Raw genomic sequence first — 20,498 nt, forward strand, 5'->3', positions numbered from 1 at the left:
ACCACCTTTGCTGCCCCCCAGCGTAGTCAAGCCTGGGCGCCGCAGGTCCCCAGCGTGCCAGAGGGAAAGCAGTCTGCTTTGCCAACCCAGGTGCTCCAGATTTGTGGGTTTTCACAACCAGGAGGGTGGGAAACTCACATGCCTCAGTGACAGCTGAGATTCTGGCCGCCTCCCATGACTCTGGGAGCAGGGGCTTCAAGAGAAACCGGAAATATTGCGAGATAGGTGGTAGGCTGGTCGCGCCAGGCATCAGCTGTGGTGCCCCAGGAGCTCGCTCTGGCTAGGCTGGATAGATTCTCCCTTTGGGCCATGTCTGGGGTTTGTAGCGGAGCTGGTGGAAACCCCAAATGCAGGCGTATTCAGCTGCCTCGCAAGGGGCTGTGCATGAGGGAGCTGCACTGGGGGGTTACGAGGAGGGCTGGGCATGGGGGTTGCAAAGCCAGAGCGTCATAGGGGCTCACGTGTTTAAGGAGGGCTCCAGAAGGATTTGGGAGCCACGCTGGGGTGGACTGATTTATTACAGTCTCTTGTACGGCACCCACCATAGTAGCTGGGCCTGTTCTGCCTACATTGAGACACAAACAGTCCCCACGCGTGACCCCCCTTGGCTCTGCAGTTCTACGTGGGGGATGTGGCCAGCAGCAGGGGAGATGCTCCAGGAGCAGGCGTGCATTTTAGTAGGCCGGGTTCGGTTCAGGTCAAATAATTTGGCCTGGGGAGGTTCTGCTCATCGCCCTGGGCTCTTTGTCTGCACCACCCAGTGTGCTGGCTCTGCTGGGACGCACAGCAGGGCTGCCCTAGGACTTCTGACCTGATTTAAGCCAGGCTGCATGTTGGGAATCTCGCCAGAGACCCTGCTCTCATTGGGCTCCCGAGCAGGACACATCTGGCCAGCGGCCGGGGGGTGAGGTTCCCAGCTATCTGTGTCGGGAGCGTGTCAGGCAGCCCTGAACCTGGTTGCTGTCCGCATGCTGGGTGCTCTGAGGGTGTCCTCCTCGGGAGAGGAGAATGGGGATCCCAGCTGACACAGGGCAGCCTAGGGAAACGTGTGAGAAAGTGACTGGGCTTGTCCTGTTCTGTGGCAAGCCAATTAGCCGACATGGACTTGTTAATGGGTTACAGACTCTGCCGGCTGGAGGGTTGACTCACTTGAGAAGCTTGTCAGAGCTGTTCAGGCACAGGCTGTGGCCAGGGTGCGGGTTGATTCCTTCTTCTAGCTCTTGCTGCTGTAACCCGGAGTCCCCCTTCCAGCACAGGCCTTCTAAGGAGATGTTGGCTTCCCTCGGGCTAACAGCTAGGGGCCGGGGTGGGAGACGATGAGTAATGTGGCTTTGTGGCCTGCACTCCCTAAACTTCGCTGCCTTCTCTCATGCACACGCATGGGGGGTTCTCGCTCTGCAGCGGGACACGGGCCCAGTGCAGATGCGGAGCAGCCTGAATGAAAAAGCGAGTGAGTCTTTCTCCCCTGGGAGCGCTGAGGGGGCGGGAGAGACATGGTAAGGGCAGATGTGGAACTCGGGGTGGGTGGGGAGATCTCGCTGCGATCTGGAAGGCGGTTGGGACGAATGGAAAGTGTGAGATCATTGCTTGAAGGACTCTGGAACGCAATTCAACCCAGTCCCCAAACTCTGCCACCCTCTGACTGTGTCCCGGCCGGCTTGGCGCGTGGCCTATCGAGGCCAGCGCTGTGTTCGGTAGGTGATAGTGCATTTCTGTTTGTAAATACACGCCCCACCCGCAGGTGCTAAAAATAATGCACAGGAGCATAGTGCAATGCAGTGTCTGCCAGTCGGGGGGCCAGCCGTGGCACAGAACCCGCTCCGTGTGGGTCAGGAGGGTCTGCTCCGGGGCTGCAGACACAAGGCCGGGTGCCAGCGTGTAGGTTGGGTGGGGGGTCTGATGCCAAGGGGTTTGGTGAAGGCTGTCCCAGTGACTGGGGCGTGGGTGGGATCTAGACCAGTACCATGATGGGAGTGGTGCTCGGGGCCGTGTGTGTGTGTGAGGGGAGCATGTTGGGGGGAGGGTGTCTCTGCCTGATGCCATGGCTTGCATGTGGGCTCATCTGGGTGGGGGACTCAGCCGGGTGCTGTGGGGTGTGTGCACGGAGGGAGGATGCAGGCTGGTGCTGTGGGAGCGGGGTATTTGTTGGGGAGCCGGGGAGACATGACTTGGTGCCCTGGCTCAGTGTCCATTTGCCATGACCACAGCACATTAGCCATGCTGTGCAGGGCGGGCTCTCCCGGGCCTGACCCACCCTGGCTCTCCCGCGGTTGGTATCCAGGAGCACGGAGCCACCTCTGGGGCTGACAACATGAGAGGCCTTATCCTGGCTTATGGAGCTGCTGGCCCAGGAGCTGAGCAAACCTGCCTGCTGGGTCTGACTGGGGTGTGCTGGCCCAATCAATTCCTTGAGCCTCTCCCTCCGAGGCGTTAGTTTGCCCCTCATGTCTGAGCTGGGGGTAAGTGAAAGGGGTCGCCTTGGGTACGTGACTACCGGTTTCCGCAGGCTGTGATTCAGGGCAGGCTAGTGCTCTGGGAGTGGAGCTGTATTTCCAGAAGGCGTGTGTTTAGAGCAGGCAGGGCGCATGACCCCATCTGGGCGTCACTCTGATTGCTGCAGGTAGGGATGGGTTAACAACCTGTGTCGATTGTATGCTGGCACGTCAAGCTGAGTTTACGATGTTTCCCTTCCACGGGCCAAAGGACCCAGCAAGAATCCTGGCTGCCTTTCAGCTGATAGAGCCCGGTTACCGGCCGGCACTGTCCTCACTAGCCCAGCCTGCCACGCATGGGGCATGGATGACCCTTATGTGCGGGCTGAGCCATGGAGAGCCAGCCCTCAGGCAGTGAAATACGGGGTGCCCAGACAGAGCCCCTGAGGACTGCAGGGTGGGCTGGGAGCACAGGCGCTCTGAGGTGTGTCTGGATTTGGTTCGCTTGCCCTCCCCCGCATGGCTTGCGTCAGGTTCCCTGCCTTTTCAGGCAATCCTGGAGTTTGGGGTGTGACTGGGCTGGGCCTGGAGTTGGGGGTGTCAGACCTCAGGGAGGGACTGGCATGCATTCCCCATTGCTGTGTGTTTTACATCCAGAAATCGGCTTCCAAATATTTTCCTGGAACAGCCCCCTCTATGTGGCTGAGTGCGGGTTCTCCTGCAAAGGGGCTGGGCTGGGCAAGGGGCTCCTCGCTGGCCGGCAGTGGCAGAGAGCGGCTCTGTGCTTCCCTCAAAGGTTCCAGGGGGTTGAGTTTTCAGGCTCAGCGTGCGAGGGACCTGTGAAGTGCTGAGACTAGTCACTTGGGAAGAGGGGTGCATGTGTTCACGCTGCGTAGGCTCTAAGGCCAGAAGGGAGCGTTGGGATCGTCCCGGCTGCCCTCCTGCGGCGCACGAGCCAGAGAGTTTCACTCAGTGATTCCTGCCTAGCAGCCAGCGCGTGTCTCTGAGAAAGGTGCCTCTGCTCACTCCTACCCAGAGAGGTGAGCGGGAGTAGAGTGCGGGGAGAAATGCCAGGGTTAAAGCAAGAGGGGGGTTATTGGCTTACATCCATTTGCTAATGCTTATGTAAATATTTCGAGGGAACTGGAATGAGCAGTGCAGGGGGATGGGGAGGCTGCTTTTAACTTTTGGCAAGGCAGCAGCAAGCTCCATTCTGCTTTGAGATGGCCCAGAGTGCCTTGTTCAAGCGTTTCCTAGTGCTTTGCAGGTGTAACCAAGCTGCCTGGCCCCTCTGTGCAGGAGGGGGGAGAGAGATGTCATTGCTTCCCATGCCCCACTGCTTTGCTCACCAGGGAAATGCAGCCTTCTATAGCGTGGGACTGAAGCTGGAGGGGACTCCCTCCAGGGGCTCCCTAGCAGCTTTCCAGGGCCCCCATCATCCCCCATCTCTAGCTGAGTGGGGTACTTGCTCCCCTGCACTGCCCCTCCTCCATAGCTGGTCGGGGGGGATGGTGTCTCGCTCTTAGACAAACTTTCCAGTCCTCTCTGTGGCTCGCTTCTGTGCCTTTGTATTGGAATCAAGCAGAGGGACTGCCCCTCCACTTGCTTCCAAGGTGAGAGGATGGCCAGGTGGCCAACACACTGGGCTGGGGCTTAGGAGAACTCGGCTCAAGCTCTGCCTCTGCCACAGACACCTTGTTTGACGTTGGGCAAGTCACTTAATGTCTCTGTGCCTCATTCCCATCTGTAATAGGTGGTAGTAATAACCCTCCCCCAGCCTGTGTCTGCCCTGTCTGTTTAGGTTGTGAGCTTTTTGGGCCAGGGACTGTCTCTGACTGTGCAGGGCCCAGCAAAACAGGGCCCTGATCTCCAGGCTGCTTCGGTGTGACCCTTGCTGGCCCCAGTGATCGGACGCTCTTGAATGGAGTCTTGTTTTGGTCCAGTGTAGTGGCCCTGGCAGTTTCCTGCGGCAGTTTCCACCTAGAGAGAGAACGGTAGGGCCCTGCAACTGCGGTTCTGCGGGGAGAGAGGCCAGCGGGAGCCAGGCAGGGGCCTCGGGATCCGCCCGAAGGGAGCAGTTGGAAGGGGGTTAGTGAAGAAGAAGGCGGAAAGAGTTGGCGCTGTGGTGAAGAGAGGATTTGCTGAGGGAGCTGGACCTTGAAGGGAGCCCGGCTGCGCAGGAGACAGAGCGTACGGCTGGTGAGGTTGACCTTTGGGACATGGGGGGCTGGGGGTGCGGGTGCTGTGTGGGCACCTGGGGTACGGGGGTGGTGCTCCAGGCGAGGAGCTGTCATTCATGGGTGGGCTTCTTGGAAAGAGGGGTGGCCAGTGCAGCAGCGAAGGGAAGGAGCATCCCTGCTGCACAGCAGGGATGAAGCTAGACTTTGCAGCTGGAGAGAAGAGGGGTTCATTCCCTCGTAGCCGTGGCACAGCCTGTCGTTGACAAATTTCTCTTATTGTGATGGTAATTTTACAGTTTATTATTCTCCTAAACGAGTATTTGATGTTACTTCATATTATTTATGTTCTTGCCAAATTTCTGGGTTTTCCTTTATAAAGTTTAAAAATGGAAGGTTCTCCATTATCTTGGTTTGCCTCTGCCTCTCGCACAGCCAGCCTGGGTCACTGCCCAGCTCTATCAAAACGTCCTCTTGGTAAGAGGAGAGGATGAGACTATCCCCTCTGGCTGGCGGTTTGAACCTCGCCTGAAGCAGCAGTGGCCAAGAGATTGCACGTGGGGTGTTTGGTTTTTAAGTAGCTGATAAGCTGCTCGGTGGACCCCTGGTGAAAATGTGAGGAGTGTCCATCCGTTTCCTCGTAGCGCTAAGTGGGGCCTCGGTCTGAGGCCAGGTCTTTCCTGGTATAAAAAAAAAAAAAAAGTGTCTTTGACATCGGGGAGCTAACTAGTGTACACACTGTCCCGAAGTAGGAACACAGGGAAGACAAGGCGCTTTGGTTTTACTGAGAGGCAAACGAGGCGAGGCCCACCCCAGGTGAGGAGATAGCGCTGACTTCGCCTCGTTTCACTGTCGCCAGTAAAAACACTCTTCTTTAGCAGCAACGACAAGGCCTTGGAGGTGGCTGAGAGCTGAACAGGCCAGAGAGGAAGGTCAACCTGGCACCTTTCAACAACCACGCAAAATTCAAACTCGAATAAAAGTGAAGGGAAAGAGGAGGAAACAGCGACATCTTGGCAAAGCCTGGCACTTGCCACCCTTTCCATTTAAAATCAATTTAAAACACATGGAAGAATGTAATTTTATTATAACTCCAGACGTCTACATTCTTATCGTGGCTTAGTGCTGACGACAGAAATGAAGTATGACTAGCACTTAATAAGATTGTTATCAAGCTTGATTAAAACGTAGGGGAGGAACGGCCTGGAGGTTTCAATTCCTGTGTGGAGTGAAAGAGGGAGAGATCTGTCCAAGAACCAGCAAATGCAAAGCTCTTTGCTGTCTCGAATCAAAGAAAAGCCACCCCCGCACCCAGCGGGTAGATAACCAGAGCTGAAAGCCACAGGCCAGAATTCACTGGCATGGTGCTTCTTGTTAATATTGCCCTGTGTGATGGGAGCTATTCTTGACTTGCCGAACTTTGGAGCCTCTCTGCTTCAGACTGAGTCCTGCTCCATAAAAGCCACTTGGAGCTCAAGAGCCGATGAACTGACAATAATTCCACTCCCAGCCTCTTTGCTGGGCGCCCACCTCTGGACGTCAAACTAGCTACTGGCCGATTCTGCCGTTAGCTTGGGGCTGTTCCCATCCTGTTGGCTAAAGCCAGCAGAGAGACCAGTTAGGGGTCTCAAGTGCAAGCTCTTTCCCATCATTAATGAATTTCAGACACAAATGCTTTAGCGATCATTTTCCTCTCCTGATTATTGCCCGAATCGGAAACCTCTTGTCTGAGCAATCACTCTGCTTTACATCTGCTCTGCACTTAGAAATTAGATGGACCTAGCTACGTCGCTCAGGGCTGTGAAGACGTGTGCACCATGTGTGATGTAGTTAAGCCAACCGAAGCTGCAGTGCAGCACAGCACGGTCAATGGATGTGGTCTTCCATCCACCTCGCTACTGCCTCTGGGAGAGGTGGATTAACTGCGGAGATGGAAACCCCCCTTCAGTGGATGGAGGAATGTTGATGCTACAGCTGAGCCGCTCTAGTGCAGCCCTACCCTGGGACTAAAATTCTGAATCTCTGTACGAGGCTGAAAGAGAGATTGGTTCAATATCGGCAACCCTGACCATTTAAAAAATCATAGTTCCGGGCCCCAATATTATGAGATTTTAATAAATGTGGTGGGGGGTTCTTAGTTCTCTCCCGCCAAGTCTCCCTTCTGTAGGCATGCCCTGGTCGCGGCTCAGGTTTGGAGTTCTGGGCTGCCTGTGTTCCCTCTGGCAGGGGGTGATTCACTCTGCCTCCCCGTCTGAGGTGACCCAAGCCTGCAGGGAGCCTGGGCCTGGGACCAGTGATCCCATTCGTATCCACAGTGTCCCATGGCCCTGAAAAATTCAGTCCATGGAGAGCCTTCACTGAGGAGCAGTGGCAGAGCTAGAAGCCCGCATGACTCCAGGCGAGTTGGGGTCTCCACTTAGCACCTCCGTCCAGAGCTGCTGGGTAAAGCTAAGTGCAGTAAAGAAACAGACTCATGGGCCAATAGGTATTGGAGCCGAAGTGGGTACCTAGGAGGCTGGTTCCTCCATCTCCGGCCTCTGTGGCCCCGTGATGATGAAGGGACTAGAGACCGCATCCTTGCTGTGCAGATTTCCTGTGCTCTGAGGCCATGAGGGACTGTTAGTTTTGCTTTTCATCTATTTCAGCGAGTGGGGAGCCGCTGCCTCCTGCCAGGGCTGCCCCTTAGCTGCAGAAGGAGGGAGCTGGGAGGGGAGGGACGTGAAGGAGGAAATGGAAGCTCTGGTGAGTAACTTGCAGGGGCCCGGGGCCGGGATGCTCCCCCACCCCCACACCCCCCCATCCGGCATGTTACACTAGTTGTGGATTATTCATGCTGAGTGGGAGGCTGCACACAGAGCTAGCGCTACCAGGCTGTGCAGGGGGAGAAGGGGTGGAGCTGAGGAGGAGGGGAGCTGCGGAGACCTTGCCTATGGAGTGAAAGGGTCCTGGTGGGCTAAGGGATGGGCGTGAGCGCGTGGCGACAGGCTGGTTGCTCTGGGGAGGGGAGCCTCCGTCCCACAGGCTGCATCCACACCTCCCTGCCAGAGATCCCTCCGGGGCGGAGAGTGTCCCCATGGGCCGTTGGCTCCTCGGTGTTTCTGCTGAGCCTGCAGCGATGCGAGATCAGCACGATGGGCTTGTCTGTGAGATGCGGTGCCCTTGACGTTAGGAACTGGACTGAGATCCCGCAGGACACCGCACAGCGTTGTGCATCCCCAGGCTCAGGAGTTGGGGAGCTCCGTGCCAGCGTGTGAGCCGTGCCCATGCTGTGTGCTAGAAGAGAGATCAGGAGAGCTGCCCTGGGGACACGCCTTGCAATGGGCTGCCGCTGTATGGGGGAGTGGGAGCGGGCTCCTGTTCATAAGGGGGGCAGAGAAGGGCCATGTCCCTTGGGCCTCTTCCTCTAACACCTCGCCTGGTGTGAGGGTGTCCAGCGGAACAGAGGCTCAGGGCCACCTTCTCAAGCCGCGAGGCTGAAGTGTGTGTTTGCACACATGCAGTCTTTGGGGGCAGTTACCCACGTCCCCGAGAGCTTGGGACCCCAGCTTTGGCCACAGCTTCAGACAAGGAGGCTGGGGTCCCAAGCCCTCGGGGATGTGGGTAACTGCCCCCACAGAATGCAGGGAAACTGAGGCGGGCGTCCGTGCTGCCTGAGCAGTGCCCGCCAGCTCTTGGTTCTGCTTGGCACCCCCTCAGCCGCTTGCGTTTGTGCGGGGGCACAGCGTGAATATGAGGGGAGGGTGAGCTTGTGAGGGAACAAACACTGTGCAGGACTTTGAGCCACGCTCAGCCATTCTCAGCAGAAATTCCAGCAAGGGGTCACCGCCAGAGGGGGGGTTGCCTGTGGTGTTTAGAGCCAGTTCAGCTAATAGCACAAGCTTTCTCGCTGCGAACCCGAACATCTGCAGGGTGCAGTGGAACCTCGTGGGGAGAGGTGCGGGGCAGAGTCCTCGTGGGGAGCCAGGTGCGGGGCAGGTGGGGAGCGTGGCCTCTGGCAGGACAGGGATCCATTGCTCTTCTTAGTCGGCGAGGGCAGAACAAGGCGTCAGAGGCTGCCCTGGCAGCAGGGAAGTTCAGGATTGGGGATGGGGCAGCCCTCTGGCTCTAGGAGCTGCTCCGTGATGGATGGGACAAGCTGCTGGGTTCCGGTTTCCTGGGCTGCCTCCATCAGGGAATTTAGGGACACTGGGAATCGTCCCTGCTTGGGTTGAGGGGGTGAAGTGACGTGGCATGTTGGGGAAGGGGTGGCCCTCTCTCCATGCTAATGACCCAGTGTTTGGGTGGCTTTGCTGGGCCCTTGGACCCTGCTCACTTGGCTAGGGCAGGCAGCAGCAGTGGGTTTGCTTGGCAGCTGTTCTGCATAGCCCCCAAGCCCTCTGCCACGCCAGAAAGCCCATGGTATCCCGTCCTGGAGGTGCTTGACTGTGCACACAAGGCTGGCCCAGGCACCATCCAGGCACGTCCGTGCAGCTCTGAGCATGGCAGGCTCCCCTGGGGGTTAGCCTGGAGATCAGAAGCCAGCATCCGTGACCCGCGGGGCCCAGGCTCTTTCTCTTACTAGCTGGAGGAGTCTTCCTAGCAAGCAGCTCTACGTCTTCCTTTGGTGCCAGGGAGCAGAGTCTGAAAGGCCCGTGTCTGCCGCTGCCACTCTTTGGATAGGAGCTGGAACAGCATTTGTCCCACTCTCTGATGTGATGGTGTGGGGTTTGCTGGCTTCGTGATCCAGGGAGGGGAAAGGGGCTTCAGTCCTCATCGGCACCAGCAGCCTGCTTCCCTGGTTTATTGTTATATGGCGTTTGCCAGCAGCCTCCAGGAGTCCCAGGCTCCTTCTAGCAGCGAGCACCTTTCAGCTGCCGCCTCCTAGGCAAACAGTGGCCATGGAGCTTCACAACCTGGCCTGTGCCTGCCCTGGTCTGTAATGCAGTGGAGCAGCCTACAAGTCCCAGCTTGCAATGCTTCGGCTGGGAAGTGGCATTGAAGGCTGTGACTTTTGCATTGGGCTCCTTTGTGCTAATTAAAGGTGGTCCTCAGGCTGCCAACATGACCTCTTGGCTGGACAAAATTTGGTCCCACTGGCCTAGAAACTGGGAGCAAACAGCCAGTGCTTTGAGTTATTGACCTGTAACTCCTTAAGGGTTAGGAGTAAGGGGGGAGTATTTGGGGTTGATGCCCTTTCCGCCGAAGGGCACTGCCTCGTCCCTCATGGGATTCCTGCTGCTCAGCACAGAGTTCTTGTTTAGCTCCTAGGCTCTTCTTAAGGTTGTGCTGGAGGGTTGTGCTTGGTTGTCATGTACCTGCTGTTCTTAAGTCTCCTTGCCATCTATGTTGCTTCACCTGGCCTGGTCATGGGAATAGCTTCTTTGTTCTTTGGACACGCGGTCGTATAGTAAACAACGTGCTCTATTTGTGTTATCTCTGTCCGGTTTCCTCTTGACTGCTGACACATCACCAGAAAGCTGTTCGGAGCAAAATCCTGCTGATGTAACACATCTCGGTGCACTCACCACACCTGCACTGCTGTGTTTCCAGTGACTTATAATAACCTGAAACTACCAGCAAATTTCTTCTGCTTCTCTCACAATGTGTCCATAGAGCACCTAGCACAATGGGGCCCCGATCGCAGCTGGGGCTGTTAGGCGCGACCATAATGCTAATGAATAAGAGAGTGCATGGTCTCGTCTGGAGGGGAACCCCGGCCCGTTCCTGCTGAGTATGAGTTTCTGAGGCGGCCTGGCTAGAGAATTATTAGCTCACAGAAGTCTATAAAAGAAGATAAAGAAATAAATCCACACGGGAAAGTAGGCAGTTAGCCCGGGTTATCCAAGGCCTCTTCACTTTAATAATCCATATTAAACTGCTTCTTCAGCGGCGGCATGCCAGCCGCGGAGGGGCTGGGCAGGAAAATTCCCCTTCGGTTTCGGGCAGGTATGCTGCATCTCTCCTCTGCTCGGTGCATCAGTGGCACTGCGGCATTGTGGGGAGGTGCAGCCTTGCTGTTAGCGGAGGGCAATGGAGGAGCGGCCTGGGCCCAGGTGAGGAGCAGGCATGTCTCCCATTGGCTCCCAGGGGAGTTCTGGGTGCTTGGGGCTTTGGAAAACCCCGGCTGGTAAGGTGCGGCCTGGCATGTCTCTGGGCTGCACCTCTGGGTCTGTCCCCACCTGGCTGCACAGCGTTACGCAAACCTGTGTGGCCCCCAGGCTCCCCGCCTTGGCTGGGCAGAGTTCAGACATCCAGGCTGCTGCGGAAATCCGTTGTGGCCTCAGGCGCTCTGGAGGCCAGTGGTTAGTGCTATATGGAGAGCAGGAAGCCAGTTGCTGGGTCACATGGGCTGCGTGATCAAGGGATTCCACATTAAGGAGCACTAATTGCCATGCAACCACTTGACAGCTAATCAGCTGCTCTTCGCCGCGGCAACCGTCGTGTACACAGCAACATTGGAGCAGTGGCATTTGCAGGCCCTTGGAATTCCACCCTGGGTCTCGTCAGGCCCCAGAAGGGAGGGTATCCATGGTGCCGCCCATGTCCGTGACAGACAGGGCTGGGGTCCCAGCACTGGCCGACGGGGTCCCTGGCCCTGGGAAGCTCTCGCCAGCTGGCTGAGACCTTGGCTCTAAGGAGCAGGCTGAAAGTAGCAAGTTAGCCTAGCATAGCGTGGTCTTCTCCTTAGCCAGATGTCCGCAGGGTGGCAGAGAGGGGCAGAGGGAGCAGGAGCCCCCTGGCCCCAAGGAGGTTTCTAAGAACCCTGCAGGGGTAAAGCAGATGGTGACTTCTCTCTTCCTTGGGTCTGTGGCCTGGACAGCTGAACCCTCCTCCGTCTGAGTTTTAGCAGCAGCCTAATAATTGGTGGTGCTGGCAAAGGCTAGCACAGGGCCATTGCTAACTGTGTCCTGTGCCCTAACCCTAACCCCCCCCCAAGGCTTTGCACAGCATGGCAGCAATTCCAAGAGCTGATGGCTGGGTGTAGGATCCAGCTCCTTGGACTGCGGAGGGGCAGCTGTCTGGACCAGCTGGGGGCAGAGCACGTGACTGCTCCTGCAAAAAGCCCCCGTGTTCCCTGTCGTGCTCTCTCCATGTTCAGGACTTACTAGGCCTTCCCCCGGGAGGCTGGTGCCAACAGCAAGTCCCCGCGGGAAGCTCCTCTTTGCCGAAAGGAGGCGGCTGGCCAAGCACTGAGTGACGCTGTCCTTTTAAGCAGGACTGAGGGGAGATGCAGCCGTCCTGCTGCTGCAAGTGAAATCTGTGTCCCAGGTGGCTGGCCGGCAGCATGAACTGAGGGGTGAAGTCTCTTCCCTGGCACTAGGCTCCCAGCTGCACTTGCAGAGCCCGTCTCCCCGGGCCAGAATGCTCTGCCTGGAATCCACCGGGCAGCTGGCCTGGCTGCGTGTCTGCTGCAGCAGGGAGGAGACCCACCCAGCATCATGCCGCTCCTTGGAGCACACTGATGTGGCGCTCTCAGAAGGGCTCCTCGGGGAAGCCCTCGATCAAGCCAGCAAGGATGTTACTGATCTGAAAGCGGCTTGGGAGAGTTCCGGCCCAGCTATTCACAGTTGTCCTTGGAACACAGCTGCCTGGGAATCTGTCTCCAGCTGACACCTCCACCCCCAGTGCTAAACACTCAGCAGAAGCCACCTGCAGGCTCCTTGCCCCTTCCAAATTAGAGACCATCGTCCTGGCAGCCAGCGCCCAACCGCCGATCCCAGAAGCAGAGTGTGAGTGGGCGTCTCCAGACAGCAAGTGGGGCCTTGTCCCTCCTCTCCATCCCCAACCCTCGGTGCCCAGGATGGGACCAGGACTCCTGCAAGCCGTTTGTATCCTGCATGCTGCTCACCAGCTGTTGCAGAGTGTGGTGCGCTGCCCTGGTCTGGGGTCAGCTCCAAGGGAGCAGCTGGGATCACTTTTCCGGAGGCTGTAGAAAGAGGCTTTAGAAATAATGGGCCGGATGACTGCCCAGGAAAGGCTGGGGGCATTTTTTGTTAGTTCTGGTTTGGTTGGTTCAGCAAAGCTACTTTGTTCCTGTCCCTGTTTGGTGCCACAGCAAAGTCCTGCTCCAGTGTCCCCCTCTGGCACTCTGAGCTATCCCTGTTGCCCTGGTTTGCTGCCTGGCTGTCCCTTGGCTTACCTCAGCTAATAACCAAGCTGCTGTGCGTGTCCGCGAGGTGAATAATGTCCCGATACTCTGCATTAAAAGCTGAGTGAGATAATACTGCCCCTAGCAGCTGCCCTGCACTTCCCATCACAGATGGCTTTTCTCCTTTGGATTTCCCTCTTTGGTGGAAAACAGATGAGTTCCCTCAATATCGCAGGGCTCAAGGATGAACTCTTCAGCACACCGCAAATGCTAATCGGGAAGCTGTGGTGTCCACTGTTTTCCCCAGCTCCTGAAACCACATTAAAGCAGAGAGATGGGGACTCTTTTTCCAGACAGTGTGTCTACCAGGCACAGCCCCGTTGGCTGGGAATGGAGGGAGGCGAATTAGCGTAGCGGCAGAAGCTGGTGTAATTCCTGCATGGTATTTACTGCCAGGCCTGGGACTGCGCCGCTGCCCAGTTCCAGCTCTCTGACGTTTGGCCTATTCATGCATGAGGAAGTGAATTAATTACGGCAGGAAGTTCTGCTGGACCAACTCCCAAGAGGACTTGGTGAAACATGGGCCCTCTGGGGCCTTTGGCCAGAAGTCTGCAGACAAGACCCCGGGATTCTGTCAAGCAGCATTGTAGCGGGGTCCTGGCTTCCTGTTGGCTCAGCTTGACGTAACTGGACCTTTAGATGGCAGCTGGTCAACGGTGGAGATTGTTATTGGCTGACAACCAGCCCTGAGCAGCCGGAATGAATGCTGATGTCAGATCCCCACTGGGATTACTTCATAAGTGCAGGGCATGTGTGCGTGCCTATGGAAAGAAAGAGTCCATAGAAACCCTTCAGTGATCCTGAAGGCTCCCCAAAGCTCATTCCCTTTCCCCGCTTCAAGGAATTTGCCTTGTTTCTGCACGCAGTTGTAACCACGAACTGGCTTGTGAGCAGAGTGGGGGCGGGAGATCTTTTGCAAAATTTCTGGAAAACTTACAGGGGTCTCCTGGGGCGGGCAGGGCAGGGGTTGGCTGAGAGCTCCCAGCTGTGCGGGGCCCAGGTGTGAAGTGAGCATGGCGGGATGGGTTCTTGGTCTAGTCCTTCCTGTTGATGTCACAGCTGGCATTGACCCTCCCCTGGTTTGCAGATGCAGTGGAAAGGCCAAGGACTGACTGGGCCGTGGTGTTTGAGCCCCCTTGGGGCTGTCGAGGGCAGGATGAGGCCTGCTGGTGGGGCAGGGCCATGCCGTACCTGTACAAAGGCCAACCCCCTCCCAAAGGCCACATGCCAGCCGGTGCTCTACGCATCGGATGTGCCAGCCCCGTGCAGCACCCTGCAGGGCAGAGTGGGGGAGCAAGGCCTGGTGCCTTTCTGGGTAGTGTATGCAATGCCGATCGGGTTGCCAGTCCCTGATGCTCTCAGGCTCCTAGGGCAAGTTCCAAGGTAGTTGCTCTGTGTCTGCAGCCAGGAGTTGGGCCCAGGAGCTGTCGGGCGATAGCATTGGAGTCTCGGAGGTGCAGCTCTGCGGGTGGCTGCTCTGTCTGGGGCAGGTGTCTCAGGCCAGGGTCCGGCAAGGAGCACCGCAGGAAGGGAACTCCAACAGCTCTCTTCGCTCGCTCTCCCTGGGGGCCGGGGCAAGGCTGGGCTCGGCTGCCCTCCTGAGAGGGAATAGCCAGCAGGCCCATCCTATTGCCGTAGCTTTGGGAACCGTAAAGGCACCCGTGACAGGATGGGACTGGGCCACTGCCCATGGCACGCCGTCCAGTAACTCCATAGTGAGCAAGTCCCAAATGCTGCTGTTTGAAAACTTCTCCCTGCCAAGGAGGGCCCCATGGTGAATGTGGGCGCGCTCCGTCGGGCTGGGCACATCTCTTAGGGCTGTCTCTCCCCCCTTGGGGCGTTGTCAGTGGGGTGATCCCGCAGCGTTCCCTGCCGTCCCCCCACATTCCCCCTCCCCCCCCCTTCTGTTGTTTTAAATGCCAGGAATTCCCAACAACCGATGGTGCAGCGCCACTGCCTTGACACTGTAGGAAGGGATCTTGCAGCACTTTACCCTTCCTGCGTGGGTCATTTGTGTCTCCCTCCCTGGCAAGTTGAGAGCTCTGCTCTGGATCTTGAGGACTTACTATTTATTTGCACCAGGGAGACCCTGTGCTAGGGGCTGTACATTCGTAGAGTAAAAAGACCACGCCTCCCCACTGAATACACTCCCAGGGTCCCGGTACTCTTCTCCAGAGCTCCTGCTTGACCTGCAGAACTGGGACAGAGAGGGGATGCCAGTGGGGCGAGGAACACATGGCTTGTGGCGGACAGGTAGCTGCCAGGGAGGCTGAGCATGTTGTCTTTCCCCTGGGGAAGCATGCCAGGCCATGAGCTCATTCCTCCAGAGTCAGGCCTGCATCCTCTGCACGCAGATGAGGGCAGATAGCAGCCAGCAAGTCCTGGCCGGGCAGGGAATGGCGTGTGGAACAATAAACCAGCCCAAGAGATAAGGAAACCAGATGGTTATTAGCAAGCTAGCGCGGAGGACGGGGCATTGTTCTTGGAGGAAGCGCAAACCCTCTCTGGCTTCTAGGCTCAGCTCCTATGAAGAAAACCCACGTTGCGTCAGAGCTGGAAGCGGGGCTGCTCCTCTGCTGCCCGGACCTGCAGTCAGGGTACGGTTTGCACTGTGATCTGAGTGCTGCTGGATGGGGAAGAGCCAAACGTGTGTATTCCTGTGCTGCCGCTGGCTGCCGGGGGAAGCCAGTCGCTGGCTGGTGCGTTCAGACGCAGCAGAGCTGAGGGGGCAGCGCAGTCCGTCGCGGGAGGCCAGGCTGTGCGGCGCTCGGCAGGCTGGAGGACTTGGTTCCTCTGCAACTGCAGCCAGAAGCAGCACCATGCGGCTGCTGCGCGCTTGGAAACCAGGGCTCTTTCCTGCCGAATCCTGCAAGGTGCCTAGCCCCTGGGAGAGGTGCTGCGCTCCCCACGATGCTCAGCAGCTCCTGGGTGCACTCAGGACCATGCACAATTGGACCCGGCAGGATTGGTGTCTTTGGGTCAGGCAGGTGGACCAGGCACAGGGCTGGGAGTGCAACCGCTCGTGCGTTAACACACAGAAGTGTGGCCCTTTCCCTTCCAGCCACAGCAGGGCTGTGACTTCTTGGGCTGAATCCTCCTCTGCCCCACCTGTAGCACGGGGTGACAGTAGCTGCCTGCCTGTGTGGGGCAGGGAATAACCCGTTAACAGCTTGCGAAGCACCCTGAGGCCAGGCCATGCACAGGAGTGGGCGCCTCCTGTTGACGGGCATGGGGCCTGGGATCTGCTCTTTGTGGGGTCCGTCAGGCTCTCCCCTGTGCTTGGGAGCAAGAAGCTCCACTCCATGTCGAGGGCCTGCTCCAAGCCCCATAGAAGTCAAGGGGAGTCTCTTTCCCTTTGGCTTTGGATCAGCCCCGTTCTGCAGCGTGAAAAGGAGGCCGTGTGCTCCCTGATTCTGCGTCACCCCCGCCTTGCCCTGGGTGCCCAGTGTGAGTTGGGGCCTTTTGGAGTAAAGTTGATCCCGTCCTCCCAAATTCTGATGCTCCAGCGATGGCAGGGAGCAAGGGGGGCAGGGGAGGTGAGGAGGGAAACCTGCAGATCTAACTTGGCGGGGGAGTCCTGTAGAAACTGCTGACAAGGGGCATCACCTGCACTCTCTCTCCTTCTCCCACAGTGTCTGAAGCTGGGTTCAGGGCCAAGGTGAGGCTCAGAACTGGGCCAAGCCCCTTCCCCTCTCTGCACCTCAGTTTCCCCTGTGGAGGAGTCTTCTCCCCCATATCTCCAGGGGGGTTGTGAGGCCTGGGTTAAGGATGCGTTGAGGCCCGTGGCTGGTGGGTGAAGCATCGCTGTCCTGATGCCATGAGTGCTGTTCCTCCTGCATGAGCACTCAGGGCTGGTCCCTCCCTTCGGTGTCCAGGCTCTAATGACAATGGTCAGTGTTTCCGGATTAATTTCTCCTTCCCCTGCCCCCTTCTCTGTCCCTTGCAGGAGGTGGAGGGAAGCGGAAAGGGAGGAGTAAGAAATGGAAAGAGATCCTCAGATTCCCACACATCAGCCAGTGTGACGACCTCCGGAAAGGCCTGGGTAAGCGACGAGCCCCAGCCTGGCTGCTCCCCGGAGCCGGCCAGCGAGATGAGCCTCGTGCAGGGGCATGCGGGGATTGTGTTGCAAGAACTGGCAAAACCTGCTTCCCGCAGAGCCTGGGTGCCTGCTGCGAACGAGCAGGTACAAGCCAGTGGGGAAGGAGGGGAGCGTGTGGGGAGAGCAGGCTAGCAGACCGAGCTGCACTGTGCCCCGCGGCCTCCTGGTCAGCAGAGAGGCCAAGAGCACCAGTGTGGCGCTGTAATGGGTACAGAGAGAGCAATGGGAAATGCCAGGGGCCCATGGGGAGCTCCATGCTACAGCTCTTGCGCTTGACAACAAAGACTGTGATCATTTCCTGCCAACGCAGAGAAGAGATGCTTATCAGGAGCCCGAGGAGGGTGGGGCAGGGAGTCAGGAAAAGGGTCAAGGCTGGGGCTGGTAACTGCTGCTGGAGAGAGGGTGTGCTCCCTGCATGCAGCTGGGGACACCTGCGCCGCCTGTGAGAAGCCAGGCACTACCCCCATACGCACGCCCGCGTCCCGTGTAAGTGGGGAATGGGGTGTGTGTGGCAGAAGTGCAGGTGGGAGGAAAGCAGCACCTCCCGCGGGGCAGGCCCAGACACAGCTGCAGCGCTCCCTGACTCTGCGTCACCCCCACCTTGCCCTGTGCCGGTCCCAGACCCAGCTCTCCACTCCAGCATCCTGGTGCACAAATGTCCCTGACCAGTGTCAGTGACTAACCTGGCCTTTCCCTGGCAGGGGTTGGGGCGATACATGTGGGTTTAGGGGGAGCTGCACTTGGGCACAGGGAATGAACTCCCTGGGTACAGCCAGCCTCAGCGGGGTGCAACCTCTTTGGAGCTTCCTTCCTGCGTCCGCAGCGGGGATTGGGCCTTTCCCTCGGGTCTCCTGCTGGCCTCAGGGTTCCGCGTGACTCCAGGTATCGAGGAGCCATTAGCTGCACCGTGCTCACCCAGCCACCGGCAGTAGCAGGCGGGCAGGTGGGTGTCAGTGTAACGGCGTACAGTTCCGTATACTAGGGCACCATATCTGCCCAGAGAGACACGTCTCCTGCACCAAGCAGCTGGCACTTCCGGGGCACCTGAGAGACCTGAGCAGGGCAGCTCAGGAGGGGCAGGGGTGTGGCTCTTGCTGTGGAGGGGGAATGGTTGGTGCGAGAGGGGGCACGTGGGGAGGGGGCCGTTCTGGGAAGGGGGCCGTGCTCCAGGACCAGGGCGACAGAAGCTTCACGGCCATGAAAAACGTGTCCCGGACCGTGAAAACTGGTCTTTTGTGTGCTTTTATACAGATTTCACGGGGAGCCCAGTGTTTCTCAAATTGGGGGTCCTGACCCAAAAGGGAGTTGCGGGGGGGGGGGGTCACCAGGTTATTTAAGGGGGGGTTGCGGTATTGCCACCCTGACTTCTGCACGGCCTTCAGAGCTGGGCTGCCGGAGCGTGGTGGCTGTTGGCCAGGCGCCCAGCTCTGAAGGCAGCGCCCCAGTGCCAGCAGCAGGGCAGAAGTAAGGGTAGCAGTTCTGCGACACCCCCCCCCCCCCCCCCCCCCCCCACACACAATAGCCTTGTGACCTTTTTGGGTCAGGACCCCTACAATTACAACACCATGAAATATCAGATTTAAATAATTGATATAATGAAATTAACGATTTTTAAATTCCTATGACTGTGAAATTGACCAAAATGGACCATGAATTTGGTAGGGCCCTAAGCGGGAGGGAGCAGGGCAGCGAGGGCAGGACAGCCGTACGCAGGACCTCGGGAGGGACAATGCGCTGCGGGTGTTCAGGTCTGGGGATGACGGAGTCCCAGAGGCTCGATGCCCATAGCCGGGCTGCAGCTTTCTCGGGAGAGTCGGCACAGCGCATGCCAAGAGCTGCCCGGAGCCTGGCCCTCGATGCTCTGCTGGGAGCCGGGAGGGTAGAGCGCAGGAGGGGGCAGGGGAGGACATGCAGGTTGGAGCTGGGAAGCAGAAGCGTATCCTGTGTTTGCTGCAGAAGAAGTCATTCTCCCCTGCTGTTTTCTGCAAAAGTGCAGTCCTGCGTTCCCGGCATCGGCCCCCCTGCACACTCCCCTTCTGTCACATGGCCCCTGTGTGCTGGCGTCGCCCGCCCTGCATGCTCCCCTGCCATCGAACGGCTCTGCATTCCCAGCATCGCCCCTTACCCCCCCACACACTCCCCTGCCGTCACATGGCCTTGTGTGCCAACGTCTCCCCCCCTGCATGGCCCACTGCTATCGCACGGCCCTGCGTTCCCGGCATCGGCCCCCCCTGCACGCTCCCCTGCTATCACGCTGCCCTGTGTGTCTGGCATCATCCACTCTCCCCCCGCACACGCCCCTGCCATCGCATGCCCCCACCCCCGCTCTCCTACCATCGCACAGCCGTGTGTGTCCGGCATCGTCCTCCCGCCACGCTCTCCTGCCATCTCACAGCCGTGTGTGTCCGGCATCGTCCTCCCGCCACGCTCTCCTGCCATCTCACAGCCGTGTGTGTCCGGCATCGTCCTCCCGCCACGCTCTCCTGCCATCTCACAGCCGTGTGTGTCCGGCATCGTCCTCCCGCCACGCTCTCCTGCCATCTCACAGCCGTGTGTGTCCGGCATCGTCCTCCCGCCACGCTCTCCTGCCATCTCACAGCCGTGTGTGTCCGGCATCGTCCTCCCGCCACGCTCTCCTGCCATCTCACAGCCGTGTGTGTCCGGCATCGTCCTCCCGCCACGCTCTCCTGCCATCTCACAGCCGTGTGTGTCCGGCATTGCTCCCCCCCCACATGCTCTCCTGCCATTGCACAGCCCTGTGTGTCTGGCACCGTCCCCTCCCATGCTCTCCTGCCATCTCACAGCCGTGTGTGTCCAGCATTGCTCCTCCCGCCCCCCCACCCCACATGCTCTCCTGCCATCGCACAGCCCTGGGTTCAGACCTGTTGGTAGTCCAAAGGGGCAGCTGGGCGATAAGCCCTTGGTGGAAGGGCTGTGTCTCTTTTTCTCTGGGAGGTGCCTGTCCCAGCTGCCGGCTCTGAGTCAGCTCCACTCTGGAGCCATTTGCTCCAGGGAACATGCATCCTTAGTGAATCTTCCCTTCCTGGCCCGCCCCTCAAGTGCAAGCCTAGCCTTGTGAGTAGTGCCCTGGGAAGTGGGTGCTGGGATGCCTGAGGTCTGTCCCCAGCGGTGGAAGAGGAGCTGGGTCTAATGGTTAGAACAGGGAGGTGAGGCGTTTCTCTCACTCCATTAGTAACCTCTGGGTCCCCAGTGAAACCTCATGGTCAGCAGTATCCAAGGCAGCCGATGGGATGTAATAGTCGGGGCAGACCTGGTCCTCGTCCCTGGCTGGGACGATCCGTGCATGGCACCATTTCTACTCCTAGCCTTTGTCTGAATCATGACTGGGCAGGGCTCAGGAAGCCTGGCCCCAGCTCCCCTGGGACCTTCCCCCAAAGCAGAAAGAGTGACTTGAGAAGGTAGATGGTGAGTGTCCGCATCGAGGGCACTTTCCCTTCATAGAATCATAGAATATCAGGGTTGGAAGGGACCTCAGGAGGTCATCCAGTCCAAACCCCTGCTCAAAGCAAAACCAATCCCCAATTTTTGCCCCAGATCCCAAATGGCCCCCTCAAGGATTGTGAGTTCAATCCTGGGTTTAGCAGACCAATGCTCAAACCACTGAGCTATCCCTCCCCTCCTCAGGGCTCAGGCCAGACCCT

The 20,498-nt window shown here is 58.3% G+C and overlaps 1 protein-coding gene across 3 annotated transcripts in view; it reads left to right on the forward strand.

Moving 5' to 3' along the window:
- LOC102948318 (G protein-coupled receptor kinase 5) overlaps positions 1 to 20,498 on the forward strand; it is a 64,727-nt gene that overhangs the window by 22,115 nt on the left and 22,114 nt on the right. The window contains exon 2 of one of the 3 annotated variants that reach the window (XM_043536513.1): positions 16,684 to 16,920. The exons of 1 other annotated variant lie outside the window; for it this stretch is intronic. In XM_043536513.1, coding sequence (XP_043392448.1) covers positions 16,684 to 16,920 — 237 coding nt within the window. The remainder of the gene's footprint in view (positions 1 to 16,683; positions 16,921 to 20,498) is intronic. One more of the 3 variants, XM_037886340.2, reaches the window with a different exon arrangement.

Source organism: Chelonia mydas, chromosome 26 (assembly GCF_015237465.2).
Source record: "Chelonia mydas isolate rCheMyd1 chromosome 26, rCheMyd1.pri.v2, whole genome shotgun sequence".
Lineage (NCBI taxonomy): Eukaryota > Metazoa > Chordata > Testudines > Cheloniidae > Chelonia > Chelonia mydas.